We start from the raw sequence: 16,975 nt of genomic DNA, 5'->3' as shown, positions 1-16,975 counted from the left end.
ATCGAAGCCGTTGTCATCATCTTCCTCGACTACAGCCAGCTCGCGTCCCGCCCGACCGGCACGCCAAGGCGCAAATGAAGGCACCCGAGCTCAAGCACCCTGTGTGAAAAGCGCGTCTATATCTTTCTCGTGTTTGATTTTGTCTTTCTTTTGGTGTTTTCATCTTCGTTATCATCTTATTGTTTTGTCTCCGTCATCACCTTCATCATTTTCATCTTCTTCATCACCATCTATGTGTCATTCCAATCGTTCTTACTTTTAATGTTGTTGTAAGGAAGGTCCTTGTGTCAAAAGACCCTCCAAGTTGGACCCTCTTTAATGGGTCATTGGACCCTCTTGTAAGGGCCTATCATGGCCCTATATAAGGTCATGATGGGCACAATTCTACTCAGATCTGGAAGTTTTGTTGCGGTTATTCCTTGTTTCAGATCTCACAAAGTAGAAGAAGAAGAGATGAAGGAAGAAGGGAAGAGAGGAGGAGAAAGACGGGGTTGGAGGGGAAAGGATCACCGTCATCCCCCCTCTCATGTGTCCGCTTCCACAGGTGCATCCCTTGGCACCCCCCTTCTGTCGGTTGGGCCATCACGCTCCCATTCAACGATGCTAGGTCACCCTCAAACATCTGAGTATCTTCCCCGAAGGCTGCCATTGTTCCTGCATGGGATTCTGGTGCTCCTGGTCAACCTTTACGGGTGTCTCCCGCGAAGACTCATGTCACAAGAACTCGCAAGGTCGACACGGGCAATCGTCTGTGCCATCAAACACGCTAGCGCCGACGAAAGTTACACCCGCGGCCGTTGGAACCACTAGGAACCATCAGGAGTGCAGTTACGTCATCATGCGTGTGTTCTCGAACCGCTGCGTTGTGCTTCTCAACACCTGTCGAGCGCGTTCGTACCTATACTACTGTGCGAGTTTGGTTTGCGCCCTCCCCCCCTTCGAATGGTTCACGCGGTCCGCACTGCGTACATATGACCCTTCTGGACGTCGACCGCGATGTTGCACTGCTGAGGAGTTGACCTGGTTCCACCTTCCATGTCTTGGATTGACGACCGTGGGGTTGCACCGATGAGGAGTTAACTTGGCCCTGCATCTGCGAGTTGGATTGACGTAGTGCCTCTTCGACCACGATGCTGCACCACTGAGGCGCTGACCAGTTCCATGCGCTTTTGTCTTGGATTGCTGCAGTACATCATCGACCAAGGTGTCACACCGCTGTGGCATTGACTAGAGTTCCCACACCCTCTTGTGGACTACCGCAACACCCCCGACTGCCGTGTTGTGCCGGCCTGATGTGTCCTTTGAGTACACCAATTGCCTGTGCCACGAAGACTTTGGGTTGCTTCGGGCCCTTTCGACATTCGCTGGGCGTTGCATCGACTCGCCCTGCCGACAAGTTGTCAACTGTCACGCCCTCTCCCTCCTCACTTTCACTCTCTAACACTTTGCTCTAGCGCCACGCCATCGTGGTCTGTTGAGCTACACCGTGCCTACCTCCAGCACGCCCCCGCCGATCAGCCCGCTCCGGTACGTACCCCAACAAAAAAACCAATGACGAATGCCGCCACCAACGAGGTATGTCGTTCTCCTAGCTCATCAGTTACATTAATTCTTTCAGTATATTTTTGGCTGCACTCCACCGTGCTCGGGTTAGTTTAGGTGAGAGATTACTTCAAGAGAACTATGAACTGAGTGTTCCCCCAGGCACAGGTCGAGTCTACCCGTTGCGTGCACGCCCTTACAGAATTATTCCGTTTGGCATTGTAGTCGCTGTCGTCGCTTCGAAGAGGGTCTGAAGGTCACTGTCACCATCACCGGTCGCCCACCATGGAGCTTGGAGCTTGGCAAATCCCTTCGAGGTGGACCTGTACGTACAATCCACCTAGATTATTTGCACTCACGTAGCTACGTTCATCATTAGTGAAATTATCGATCAGACGACGCCATCGACAATGTCCAACATCAGTCTAGTTACCATGAGAGAACTTATGTGCATATTAAACTATTTCAGGAACTACGAGTCATCATCTAAAGAGGTTATAATATTTTGGAACATAAAATTTCTTCAAAGACTATACTTTACGCACATTGCCTTCTCATAGTCTTCTAGTAGGTAAATTCTTTATTTTCTCAATGATGATAAAATGATGGCAACGACGTCAATACGACTTCTGCGGACACACCGCCGCAATCAATCCACCAAGTCGACGCACCGACATCAAGCATGTCTCCATCTACACACAACCCATCAAGCACGTCTCCACCTACGCACGCCATGTCACACGTCATGACACGTCGTCAACGCCTGATCAAGAACTGCCCTCTGACGTGACATGATATCACGTCGCCTATCTTTACTTTTATTTTTTATGTCTCATATATAGGCCAATGCTGCAAGAAACATTAGGCAAAGTTATATTCAAGAATTGAGTTTTTCTCTTCTTGGAGGACTTGCCCTAATCTATCCCTCTTCTCGGGATCGCCACCGCCACCGCCGTTGTCGCCGCCACACGCTGCTCACAGCTGCCCTCTCTCTCTCTTTCTCTCTGCCTGTTTGTGCCCTGCCCCAAGCACCCAGCCGTCCTAGTGCCAGGTCGCCAACGTTAGGGCCAACCAGCGCTAGGCCGCCCAGCCAGGGCCGCCCAAGCACCAGGCCGCCGCCTCGTTAGGGCTGCCCAACGCTCAGGCCGCCAAGCGCCAGCGCTGGCTGCCCCCATGCAGGCAGCCAAACCGGCCACCCGCACGAGCACCGCCTACGCAGACCGCCAAGCCGGTCGCCTGCGCATGCGCCGCCCGTGCAAGCCGCCAAGCCGGCCGCCGCGCCAATGCCGCCCGTGCAGGCCGCCACACCGGCCGCCCGCGCAAGCGTCGCCTGTGCAGACTGCCTCACTAGCGCCCGCGCAGGCACTGCCAGCGCAGGCCTCCACGCCGGGAACCCCCGCAGGCACTGCCGGCGTAGGCCTCCACACCAGGCACCCGTGCTGGCACTGCCCGCGCAAGCTGCCATGCCGGCCGCTCGTGCAAGTGACACCGCGCAGGCTGCCACGCCGACCGCCAATGCCTCGGACGCCCTCGCCGCCACAGGTCGTCGTGCATACCATTTTGGCGTCGGATCCGCGACACCCTTTCAAAGCGCACATCAATCGTCCCACCAAGGACGCGTCGAGAATTTCCCGCAGCCTCGTCACGCACTCCTGGTGCAGAGGTACCCCTCAAACTCTTTGGTGTCCGTGTTCTTCGTCCAGTGTTCCGAGAGAAGTTCTTCCACCGCCGTCGGATTTGTTTTAGGTTTTTCTGGAATTTTCAATGACTAGTGGATTAGTTATTTCTTTAGTTTTCCCGTGAGCATGGATTTGATAGTATTGATTTTGGTGCTTGGCATCATTGCGGTGGTTGAAGACAGTACTCCCGCCCTCGATGAGGAAAGGGGTGACACCACCATTATTTCATCAGATTTAAATCTCTCGAGATTGACCGTGTGAATTTTCGGTCTATTTTATCAACCTCCTCCCAAAACCAACCCTCACATATAGCACCTCATCATTCTTTTCCCAATCTCATTAGTCGTCTACGCTCCTCCCCACCTGTCGTCCCCTTTACCGTCACCATAGTCATCCTGCATTAGTTGTCCTGCATCATAAAATTAGTTGCCAAATGTTTATTTTGGATAGCCATCAAATTTATTTTTGAAGTCAAAGACCCTAGCTAATGTGCGCAAAACTTTAAACAAATTAACATATTAGAGTTGCATTTTCTTACCTTCCATTATCTTATTTGAAATGGATGTCACATTTTTTATGCATTTTAAACTATTATCAATTAGTGCACAAAAAACCTGTCTGAAGAATCTCATCATGGATTTCTTCATGTCCAAGAAACGGAAAATCCTCATCTTAGGCAAAGCATTTAACATAGGTATTTTGATAAATCAAACATTACGGTTTATTTACATCATTTAAGACTTCTCATTTATACAACAGTATCCATAATTTCCTTACAAGCACAGAGTGAGTATTTTTCTTTCAATAGGTGATTGGATATTTAATTTCCATTTTTATGATATTTACATATTTTAAAGAAAAATAAACTCATGAAAAATGAATTTAGAATAAAATAAACTCATGAAAATGAACTTAGAATTTATGAGAAAAGGATTTTCCTAATTTTCCTAATTCAATGGAATTGATCGTTGGAATTATTAATTAATTCCAAATAAGTATTTAAGCCAGCATGTTTATATCACCAGGAGATAGATTTATGGTTTTGGCATAAATGGAGTGAGCGGATGGGTTTGACCATTGTGGGTTCCACTAGAAGGTCGTAGAGTGGGATGAGTGACGCAGATTTTACTACCACAGTGGTGACAATGATCTAGGAAGATACACAATGACGAGGAGAGGACTTGGAGGTGGCTTGTGTGTTGGTGAAAACCTAGGCTATCGTTGACATTGACTTAGGAAAAATGATGAAGATGTGAGTTTCGAGAAGACCAATAGTCTCAATTTTAAGGTTTAATTCATTGTCGGTAATTGATATTATTCAGTGTCATATCTTATTGTATGCTTAACAAAGGACACATGATTCTCTTACGTCTCATGTGTAGTGCCAAGATGGGAGCGTTTCATCTCCATTGTCAAATTTTATTTAGGCTTTACTTGGAATTAATTAATTTGAAATTATATATTTAAATTAAGAAATAAAAAATAATTATTTCTAAATTATATATAAAAAATTTAGGTGAATGCTATTATATGTTTCATAAAACACTAGGTGACCAAGTAAGGGGAGTCTACTCCCTTTGGAGAAAGAAACATTTCTCATATCTTGCATGATAGATTATGGTATTAGCTTGAGGACTGATGCTCTTCCAGGCGCATGGCTTGACAACCCAGGTGGATCAACCACATGGTGTGCATTGCCCATAGCCTAAGCCTCATGGCAGAGTCGGCTGGCTAGGCACAAGCCCATGTGCTGCTGGCTGCCTACATGCACAGTCAATTTGATTGTGCATTTTGGTTCCATTTTAAATGACCATAAATTTTATGGTATTTGGCCTCTAGACACATCCACACAGTCGGGGACACAAAATCTCCTCATCTTCTACTTGAAAACTGGTGCCATTCATGGATGATGATACTGTTCACTATTTTGATCTCTAGGAGGGGATGCCAAAAATAACTAGCATGCACATAATTTTTAAGGCTTCCTTTATTTATGTTTCACAAAAAATTTATACACTTGAACATAAAATAAACCTTGATCTTCTCAACAAATTTAATAAAACCGATAAGAAATATATATAAGCCCATAAATCCTTATCGATGATTTTAAGTAATTAATTATATCTATTATATATATTACTTAACATGGGAGGGATTAAAACATAGATCATTCGTTGATTTTCCAACACATAAGATGTCAAGCGACACCACATGCACTAAAAGGTTTAACGGGCCCATCAACATTTTCATGGGACACTTTTTAATTAGCTACCATATACGTATGATCCTCCATCTATATGACACACCTAGAATGATTAAGGATATGATCAAAACCTTTTACAATTAAGGACTACAACATTGGAAAATCATCCTATAACTATTTCTCTGGTATTTTCAGTACCTTTACCAATGGCTCCTTCACATCAACTTTGATGTGCCGTATCTTCTGAAAGCAAGGGCAGAGAGTCTCTTCTTTACCATTCAATAAATTTCATGGAATTTTTGAGCAATTGGAGTTAATAATTTTAGAAGTCATGTGATTAGGCACTCAAAGGTCATAGTTAAAATAAAATAAGATGCCCTAAAAGAATATCTTTGAGATCTCTAGTCAAGGACCACTTACACAACCTTGAATTGATTCAATATGGTTAAAATCTAGGTACAAAACTATTCAGGGATTTATACATATGAATTTTATTCATATTGAATCAATTTACTATCTCTAACCATAGCTATGTCCCAAAATACCATCCACTATCTCTAACTAGCATCTCCACACAAGTGGTCATTGGATCAACCATAACCGTGATAATAGTAGAACATAATGCTATTATAACTAGATATTTTGATATTGCTTCTTTCTTCCTACATTTATTTCTTGATATATTTTCTCATCTTGACACACGCAGAACTCTTTTTAATTTCATATAAATGGAAAAAATACCAAATTTAATTATTTGAATGACAACCTAAAAAATGTACTCATTTTAATTTATTTAAAGTAATATTTTGAGGCAAAATTAATCCTCGATGAGATACAATCCAATCTTCTCGTATGTACTCTAGGAAATTACAGTAATTTTTATTTTTTAAAATAATATATTGAAGAAAAAATATGTAAATCCTATGCACGAATAAACCATCCAATTATTTCACATAATTAGGAATTCAATTTGATCATAAAGTGCTTAAATATGTGCAATAGCAGGTGGAATTGATTAATGATGATCATTTGGGCTAAATTTTTATCAATAAAAATTTCAAACCATATTCATGGGTACTATCAGTGGAAACTTTATTGGAATCAGAATAACCAAATTCAATGTTTTGTGTTGAAAATTTCCTAAAAATTTTAAATTTTTTTCACTTCAATACTTATTTGAATAATATGAAAAAAAAATATGATAGGATAACTTGGAATAATGATATATGTTGTCAATTTTGAGCTGATAAATGATGGCATTTTTAATGATGACATGTTTTTTTGGCCTAAATAACAAATTCTGTACTCAGATTAATCGTGCTGATATGTTTACTTAAAAGTTTTTTCTAAAAAATAAAGATTTATAATGTAGAACTGTTTTAGTATCATCTAAAAGTGTGTATTTGTGGTATCTAATGTGAGTTTTAATCTGAAACTAATGCCATATATACTTAGTCTGATGCTGACATAATTCAGCCCCCAAAATACACAAAAAACTACTGACTGAGTTATGCGTGAGCGGAATCCTTTTATTTAAATTCTACTCCTAGACTGATCCAAATAAAATTGTATTCAATACAGTGACTTTTGATTTAATTCCACCACAATTCTTGACTAGCCTACCAGTTACCTACTTCATCTCATCAAAATATATTGAAATTAAAGTGCGAAGATTTATACGTTAAAATATTTGAATAATATGCACAATACCATATGAAAATAACACTATTTTTATATTTCCAAATTGAAAATTATATCTCATGCATTTGACACTCTGCATTGACCTTAAGATATATTTACACCTTTACGTTCTTTTTACAGCATATGATAAACGGTTACAAGTAATCCTTTTATTGGTTTTAAATTTTAGGATCTCTCTAATCTTAATTATTTACATAATAAAAACTGTTTTATCAATACGACTGGTTGAAAACTATCCTCTTAAGCTCTAATATTAAACAGTCGTACTAAATGTCATATTGGTTTTTTTATGATCAATTTTCCATCATGGCTTATTGAATCAGTGAATTTGATTAGATGATCCCGTTAAGTTGATGTGATTGAGTCCACATAGGAATCTACATAAAATTTACGAAATGACATATATAGACTTAAATATATGGACATTTTTGGTGTATATTTTTAATAAAAAATTATTTTTAGTTAAAAACTTGATACCATTTAAATAATAGTGTTTTGATTTTGTTGAATAACTTTAATTTACTAGAAAATTTGAACTATATTTGATAAGTTCACCAATATGTAAATTTGATTAGTAGAAAATTGAATTCCATGTTGTAAGTTGATTATTGTATAAAAACTATTTGATAGTATGATGTGATGTATGTATAAGATAGATATATGTTGCAATTCTGAGAGATAGCAAAATTAAGCGATAATATATTTGGGATAAAAGATATATTTAAAACCCTGGTATGGTCAATAGATGGTCATTATAATAAATCATGGGTTCTATGATCGATCAAATCTTTGGCTCACATAACAAATGAGCTGTTTTTGATCTATTTTAAGTTTTGACTGAGTAATGAATGGTCAATCATGATTTTTTGGTTGGATACATGATGATTGGTTGCTTGAGTCAGTCTTGTTTGAAGGTTAATAGCTTCTAATATTAAATACTTACTTTTTTCTCTTGCATCTTGATAAGCCAAAAATAGGGGTAAATTTTATGAAATTTAAACCCTTGTCGTTGTCAATTTTAGCTTATACAATAAAATTTATAAAAACTCTACTTAAGATGTGTAGTGATAAGTACGAGTGTCGTCCAAGGGAAGCTAGTAAGGAATCCAATTGATGTTCTTCTTGAATAACTTGAATAATTACATCACCCTAATTAGATGAGAAACTTGGAAGGGGGGTTAGAAGAGATGAGAGGAGTAGATGAAATATGGGGCTCTAAGTTGAATTAATTGATCCAATTGAAAGAATCAAAGAATTCAATTAGAGAGATTAGGAAAAAAATTTAGACGTATTTTGGTTAGTTCATTAGGTTTGACAATTCAGTAATAACTACTTTATTGGATAATGAAATAGAAAATTTAATACCCTTTTATAATTTTTTTTTTATAGTTTTCTTTTATATGCAATTGGAATAGCTAGGAAATCTCTCAATTTCTCCTCTAAATCCTAGTCAGGGCTTGTACATTCTGCTCAAGCCAAGCGATTTAGAAGTTCAGACAGGGATCAAGAAGAAAGATTAAGAAATTCAACTAACAACATCCAAAATACACCAAAAGTTCAAATACAAAGAAGGAAAAAGTACAAAATAGGTTGATCCAAGCTGGAGCTCCTCTCTGTCTTGCAGCTGTGATAGAGCACCATCAAGAATGAGCTCCCCCTCTCGAAATTTAGCTTTTATACATGGTAAAAATCACCATTTTACCCCCATTTAGTAATTAATTTTTATCTATCAATGTAGGATGTATCTGAATGATCCAATAATAAAGATAGAAAGAGGGAATCAAGACGAGAAAATCCATAAAAAAATCATCTCAATAGGACTTCAGGATCAAAAGTTATTAATAAATGAATTTTAAACCGATTTAATCCATTGGATTTAAATTGATTTATTTATTCATTTCTTTTTTTAACACGCCATGACGTGTCGCTCTCTCATTGGCTGGCGCATTTTGAATATTCTTTTTTGCAGAAAAGTCCTTTTAAAAGGCCAGAATTGCTGTTGGACGCCGCCCAAAAGTAATTGTGTATATGCCCCTTTGGCACTCTCTTTCCTATGGTTTCTCCTAAAAATATTAAAAGAAATATTAAATAACTGCAATAAAACCCTATAATATTTTAAATAATATCTTTACGCCTGCAACCACGACCGAGAGCTGTTTTGAGGGTATCATTGCAACAAAATTTTATAAAAAGGGCCTCCAAAATTCAAAAATAATCTTAATACTCATTTTTTCCATATAAATATACTTTTTTTTCTTAGCAAAAATCCATTTCTTCTTCAAATAAATCTCAGAAAAATCCTTAAAAATCGTATAAAATCCTAGAAAATTCACTGATTCATCCCCGTACTGATAAATCTCGAAATTAAATAGTAAACTTGCCATTTTCAATTAAAAATAATTATTTCAAGCTCAAATAAATCCCTTAAAATTCATAGAATTAACAGAAATTTAGGGAAAAATCAGAAATCACTTGAAAACAGTATTTTCATGTAAATAGATGATAACAACCCCATTTTAAGCTCTTTAAATGCATAAAATTGTGCTAATAGCATGAAATAAAGACCAAATTTGGGGTGTTATCACATCTTTCTTTAGTTTGGTAGTGTTTCTCGAGAGTCTTGGCACCGCTTCATGTTCCGGCTGGGTTTGACGTATTGATTGAATGCTTGAAAAATACATTTTGACGTGACATAATATGATGATCAATTCAAATTGTTCTTCAAAACAAATTAATCCCATAACCTTGTGAGGAATTTTTTTTATCCTTTCTTGCTCCTTGAGAGAGTGTTTTCACGTCGTTCACGTGCCTGGTCTCTATATGTGATGTTGGATTTTGTCTTCTTATTCTCCAAGTATTTTGAAGATATAATGGATCTTCTGAAGATAAATTCTCTCAAATGTAGTGAGTGGAATGAAAGAGAAAGAAGGAAGGTGGGGTTGCCCAAGTTTGGCTTGCATGGGAACCTACAATGGGTGCAACCCTCTATTTATACTTATTTAAGGACTTTTAATAAAGGCCCTTATAACTTTGTGAATATCTACCAATGTCCATTAATTTTATGTGTGTAACCTTGAGGCCCATTTATCATTCTATTTGATGAATTTAATGACCCAATGATACTTTTTGACCAACCTTATTAATTAAATATATCAAACTACAGATCAATTAATCAATGATCACTTCAACCCAACTAATAGCTCAATTTTCAAGCATACAGGGTGCCAAGACAATTTATACATCAAACTCTAGAAAATACGTACTATTGAATAAACTCTTTTATAGAACCTTTACTATCATCGATTACCATATATGTATCATCCTTTATCCATGCCAGAATCCTAAATGATTTAGCATATTGTTAATTATCAAACCCTAATTTTTCATTCAGTTAGTATTGATGCATAGCAGGAATAATTATAGAATGTCTTCCTCAATATCTTCACTATCCTGGACATGGATTTAATACATTTTCTTCCTCAAGCCAATCTCCTCTTTTTATCGAGGGACGAATATCTCATCTTAACTGCTTAATCAGCTTCATGTACTTCTTGCTGTATATGAGCTAAGACATATTTGAATCCCATGATTAGAGACTCGTATGTCTTAGTCAAAACATAGCGGTCAATTAATCATACTCGATAATGAACATAAAATATTGATTGGATCAGAGTGTGACATGTAGAAGAGAGAGAAAGAGAAATATGGATGAAGAAAGAAAATCACAGTCCTTGACAGTAAGAAAATATATTTTTTAATCCCTATGGATCAGGTATATCACCCTCCTGGGTGACAGGGGATAGACACATTATTGATACACATAGATTGACAGATATATTCTTGACCATCGATCATGTGGGCTTGGGTCAAAGAAAACTAACCTGAACTTCGTTTCTTGAAAAAAATACATGATCAGTACTTTATTACCCTCGGACTGGTATTTCTTTTATTGTCCTTTTTATTTATCTTGAGCGCGCAGTTCAAGGTGAGAGCTGGACCAGTTCGAAACGAACATTAGAATTTAACGGCGTGTTGGACTGTTTTTTGTTCTTACATGGAATTTTAATTTATTTATTTAAAACGGATCAGTTCCAGATATATGAATACAATTTAAGAATTCCACTTTACACCAGCTTGCATTAAAGTAAAATAATCCCCCTGAAAGCTGGATTTCATTCTATTTACTATTTATTGATTATATAAATAGGATGTCATATTTCAGCCACTGTTGGATGGTTGCGCGGTTATTGCGCGGTGCACATCAAAATTTTGAATCACCCTTTGCACTGCCTGCTGAGCAGCCCCCTCCCCCCTCCTCACCATTGTCTTAGGTCATGGGTCAGGCCGAATGCACAATTTTAATTGGTTACACCTATACTTTATATTAAATGAATGACCCATGTGTGTGTGATTCTTCAACAGGTTCATTCTATGAGTTGAGGTCAGGAGTTCAAAACCTTTTTATAATATATTTTTGGCATTAAAAACAGTGCATTTTTGGGACATCCCTACACAAAAATTTTCCAGCTGTTAGTTTTCTTTGTATATTTATGGTCAACGCCTCCTGGGCCTCACACGGATTGGAAGCTAGAACCGGGACTAGGACATGGAAAATGCTGAGTTGGAGCTTGACGAGAATACATTCCCAGCTGTCCCTGACTTAATTACCCACGCCCTTTTCTATCTTCATGACAGACGTCAGAAAAATCTGAATCCGCCATCAGCACGTGAGAATTTTCCCCCGCGTGGAGTAGTAATACGGTAGAGAACGAAACGACCATGCCCTTGTCCTCTCTGTCTCGCTAACCACGCAGTTCTTCAACTACCGACCGTCGCCAACATTATTTGGTCCATGCCCTTTCTAGGAAAAAGGGTGGGTGTCAAGTTGCAATAGATGAACGAGATTATCTCTAATTACGTCGGATGAGCTGTTTTTGACAGGCAGATCCCATCTGGATTAGAGGAATGGCCTCTCCCCTTTTTAAGCTAGTCTTGCTACTGGAGATTTACTCCGTGAAGATTGGACGGAGAGCGCAACTCAGATTTCTCTCTGGCCACTTCTTTCTTCTTTCTCTCTCCTCTCATTGCCCAGGTCAGAGAGATGAAACGCAGAGAAGCGAGCGCCCCGGTGGAAAGGAAGACGGTGGAGAAGAACAGGAGGATCCACATGAAAGCCCTCTGCCTCAAGCTCTCGTCTCTAGTTCCCGAGGGCAATCTCCCCAAGGTGGATACTGTTTTTCTTCCAAGTGAATACTTATTAATGACTCTATCCTGTTCAAGGTAGATAATGTTCTTCAGAGAGAATACTGATCAACAACTCTGTCCTATCCAAGGTAGATAATGTTTTTCTTCCAAGTGAATACTGATTATATTAGTAACTCTATTCTCTCGAAGAAACGTCTCCCAAGTAAGTACGGATAATGTTGCTAATCAGTATACCGATATACCGATCTTTTTTACTTGGAAAACCAATACTGATAATGTTCGTTTTCCAAGTAAAAAAGATCGGTATATCTAAACTCTCGAAGGTACCTAGTGTTCGTCTCCCAAGTAAGTACGGATCAATAATCAGCGGGAATACTGATTAGCAACTCTGTCCCATCCAAGGTAGATAATGTTCGTTTTCCAAGTAAAAAAGATCGGTATATCTATACTCTCGAAGGTACCTAATGTTCTTCTCTCAAGTAAGTAGGGATCAATAATCTGTCTTCTGAAAGGCTGGTAATGTTCTTCATCCAAGGAAATAGTGATTAATAGCTGTACCGTCTCCCAGCGTAGATATTGACATTCTTCCTAGGGAGTACTGATTAATAGCTCTACCGTCTCCAATTGTAGAGAATGCCATTCTTCCGAGTGAATACTGATTAATAGCTCTATTCTCTCCTAGGTAGATAATGTTCTTCTTCCAAGAGAATGCTAATCAATAACTCTACAAGTTCTGTTCATTACTAAATAAGAATGTTTATACAGGACTCCCTGACCCAGCAGGACCATTTAGAACAGGCGGCCGGGTACATCAGATGCCTGAAAGAAAGAATCGAAGGGTTGAAGCAGAAGAAGGGGCTTCTGATCGACGGTCACAAGAATGGGTGTCGTCCAATGGTGGGTCTGCATGTTCCGCTGCTTGAGATTCGGGCACTGGAGTCAACCCTTGAGGTTGTTCTCATTTGTGTCCCTGCGAGAAGGTCCCTCTTCTACTTGGTCATCGCCGTGCTGGAGGAAGAGGGGGCCGACGTGACCAACGCCAGCTTTTCCATCGTAAATGAGAAGATCTTCTACACCATCCACGCCCAAGTAATGTTTTCCTCGTATTTTCTCCTTCCATTACCTCTCTCTCTGTGTTTCCCCTTCCGTTACCTAGTAGTGTCTCTCGCACTCCCTCCCTTTTCTCTCCCTTCTCCTTCTATCTCTCTCTCTCTGGGTCTCTCTCTCCTCTCTTTCGGTCTCGCTCTCTATTATCTCTTCTCTCTTCGTCTCTCCTTATTTTCCTCTTTTCTCTTTCTTTCTCTTCCTCTCTCCTTATCTCTCTTTCTTTCTCTTTTCTCTCTATTTCGCTCTCTCTTCCTCTCTCCTTGTCTTTCCTTATCTCTCCTTATTTTCTCTTTTCTCTCTCTCTTTCTTTCTGTTCCTCTCTCCTTATCTCTCTTTTTTTCTCTTTTCTGTCTCTCTCGCTCTCTCTTCCTCTCTCCTTATCTTTCCTTATCTCTCCTTATTTTCTTTTTTCTCTCTCTCTTTCTTTCTGTTCCTCCCTCCTTATCTCTCCTTATCTTTCTCTTTCTCTCTCTCTCTCTCTTCCTCTCTCCTTATCTTTCCTTATCTCTCCTTATTTGCTCTTTTCTCTCTCTCTTTCTTTCTGTTCCTCTCTCCTTATTTGCTCTTTTCTCTCTCTCTTTCTTTCTGTTCCTCTCTCCTTATCTTTCTCTTTTCTCTCTCTCTCTCTCTCTTCCTCTCTCCTTATCTTTCCTTATCTCTCCTTATTTTTCTCTTTTTTTTCTCTCTCTCTCTCTCTCTCTCTCTCTTTCTCTCTCCTTATCTTTCCTTATTTTTCTCTTTTCTCTCTCTATCTCTTCCTCTCTCCTTATCTTTCCTTATCTCTCCTTATTTTCTCTTTTTTCTCTCTTTCTCTCTCTTCCTTTCTCCTTATCTTTCCTTATCTCTCCTTATTTTTCTCCTTATCGCTCCTTATTTTTTCCTTTTCTCTCTCTTCCTCTCTCCTTAGCTCTCGTTATCGCTCCTTATTTTTCTCTTTTCTCTCTCTTCCTCTCTCCTTAGCTCTCCTTATCGCTCCTTATTTTTCTCTTTTCTCTCTCTTCCTCTCTCCTTAGCTCTCCTTATCGCTCCTTATTTTTCTCTTTTCTCTCTCTTCCTCTCTCCTTATTTTTTTCTTTTCGAATTTCTCTCCCTCCCTTGTCTCTCTCCTTGTCACTCTCTCTCTCTCTCTCTCTCTCCCATTCACTCTCTCTCTCATCATCTCTTTCTCCTCCCTCTCTCTCCTCCCCACTCACTCACTCACTCTATCATTGTCTCGCTCCCTCCCCCCCCTCTCTCTCCTCTCTCTCTCTCTCCTCTCTCTCTCACTGTCTCTTCTTCTCTATCTCTCTTCTTTCTCTCATTCTTTATCTCTCCATTCTCTTTCTCTCGCATTACCTAATTCTCTTCTCTCTATCATCTCGCTCCTTCTCTCTTTCATCTATTTCTTTCTGCCTCTCTCTCCTTCTGTCTCTCTCTCATCTCTCTCTTTCTGCCTCTTCTCTCAGTATCTCTCTCGTTCCTCTCTCCCTTTTTCTCTCTCCTCTCTCCTTTTCGTTCTTATTCTCTTTCACTCTCTCCGTCTCTCTCTATCAGAGGTTCGCCTCCGTCCATCCTAGTAAAGCCTATCTTTCCTTTTGAGTGACCTGAAGGATCTTTCATTGAATTCTTACGAACAAACCAATAAAGGAGAGAAGATAGAGAGCCTTTCTAAACCCATTCCTGATTGATTGATTGATCACTATTACTAGCCTTTTAAGTAAAAAACTAGGAACTTGCATAATCTCGTACGAGTAAAACGGGCGCTCTCAGAGAAGTTCAACCTTGTGACCCGAGGAGTGGCCCCTATTTGTAGGCAACAGGAGAAACTTAATTATATTTACTCCAAAATTACCCCATCATTTCAATGATGACAGCCTTATCCTCTACATTTTTAAGTAAGCCACTCTTAGTAAAATGTCAATCTAAATAAAGCTTATAATTTACAACAACACAACTTTCGACCTTTTCTTTTCCTTGACCTGGGCGTATCTTCTTTGTTTCTCCTAAGCTTATTGGCTTCTCTTGTCAGGTCCGCTGTCCGCGGATTGGGCTGGAGACTTCGCGTCTAACTGATAGGCTGAGGGAGCTCGTCAGCCATGGTTAGGGTTTCTGGAAGCTCCATTCTGGAGCCCATCTTTTGGGAGATCTGCCGGCAATGCTAGTAAATGCATCAGTTTTTTTTCTGCTCGTTCCACGAAATGAGCAGAGGCACGTCCAGAGTCAAGTCAATTTATCGCTGCAACTGTTGTTCTGCAAGGTGTCATGTGCGGATGAGATCCATCCCTGTATTTTAAACTGCATGTTAGTCCGATTTGGCTGCAGAGAGACGCTATTCCAGTTCACACTCCAGACTTCTGTGTCTCGCCTGAAATGTATCTCCCAGTACTGGGGTTCTGGGGGGGGGGGGGAGAGAGAGAGAGAGAGAGAGAGAGAGAGAGAGAGAGAGAGAGAGAGAGAGAGAGAGGGAGAGAGGGAGAGAGGGAGGGAGAGAGAGAGAGAGAGAGAGAGAGAGAGAGAGAGAGCGAGAGAGGGAGAGAGCGGGAGAGAGGGAGAGAGAGAGAGCGAGATAGAGAGAGAGGGAGAGAGGGAGGGAGAGAGAGAGAGAGAGAGAGAGAGAGAGAGAGAGAGAGAGAGAGAGAAAGAGCCAGAGAGAGAGAGCGAGAGAGAGAGAGGGAGAGAGGAAGAGAGAGCGAGAGGGAGAGAGAGAGAGAGTGTGTGTGAGAGAGCGAGAGCAAGAGAGCGAGAGAGAGAGAGAGCGAAAGAGAGAGAGAGTGAGAGAGAGAGCGACAGCGAGAGAGAGAGAGAGAGAGAGAGAGAGAGGGAGAGACAGAGAGAGAGTCATATATTTGAGGCTATAGATAACCCTATAATGGAGTTATTTTGTCAATGCTTTTCTTACCATAATATGTCTCCCAGGCCATGTTCATCCTTTGATCCCTGTCTCTCCCTTTCTGTCTCTCAATGTTTCAGCCTAAATGGCTTTATGCCTGAAAATAGCGAGATGACCCTGTATGTTCTTCTCTATTTCCCTCTTCTTGAATACATATCAGCCTCTCACATTTCTTTACCTGTTATCAGAGGTGGAGATGGCCATGGCCTTGCTTGCTGATGAAATAGCTCTCTTGATCTTGATCATCATCTACCATGCATCCAATGGACCATTCTTCTTATTTGCCATCAGATTGTCTGTAGCTTGAGCCAATCTCGGGTCTGTGGAAGACACACTTTCAAGGTATGATCTTTGACATAAAGAGGGCTTCAGACTCAGAGCCTATCCGAGTCAAAACAAAGGCTTCATATCTGGAGCCTATCTTGATCAAACATAAAGAAAACCATTTTGAAAATATTTAATTGATAGCCAATGAAAGAAAGACATGTACCCCACTTCCAACATAAGAAGAGATAAACTAACAGCAAATAGTAAGTGACCAATCAGTATTCACTTACTACATTACCAAATAAGATATGCTCATGTGCCCCAATAAAATAAACGTAAAAATATAAGTAAAACAGACATAAAAATATAAATTTAATGTCTTAATGGCTTCTTGCCTGTTAC

General features: G+C 39.9%; 1 protein-coding gene across 1 annotated transcript; it reads left to right on the top strand.

The window, feature by feature from the left end:
• The first annotated feature begins 12,118 nt into the window (after positions 1-12,118).
• On the top strand, positions 12,119-15,765 carry LOC144703785 (transcription factor bHLH168-like). Its single transcript, XM_078576047.1, has 3 exons — positions 12,119-12,349; positions 13,096-13,419; positions 15,446-15,765. Exons 1-3 carry the CDS (start codon positions 12,227-12,229, stop codon positions 15,518-15,520), a joined length of 522 nt encoding a protein of 173 aa, XP_078432173.1. The 5' UTR covers positions 12,119-12,226; the 3' UTR covers positions 15,521-15,765.
• Positions 15,766-16,975: the final 1,210 nt, after the last annotated feature.

The sequence above is a fragment of the Wolffia australiana genome, chromosome 5, assembly GCF_029677425.1.
Source record: "Wolffia australiana isolate 7733 chromosome 5, ASM2967742v1".
In the NCBI taxonomy this organism is placed as follows: Eukaryota; Viridiplantae; Streptophyta; class Magnoliopsida; order Alismatales; family Araceae; genus Wolffia; species Wolffia australiana.
This window is presented reverse-complemented; position numbering and strand designations above follow the sequence as displayed.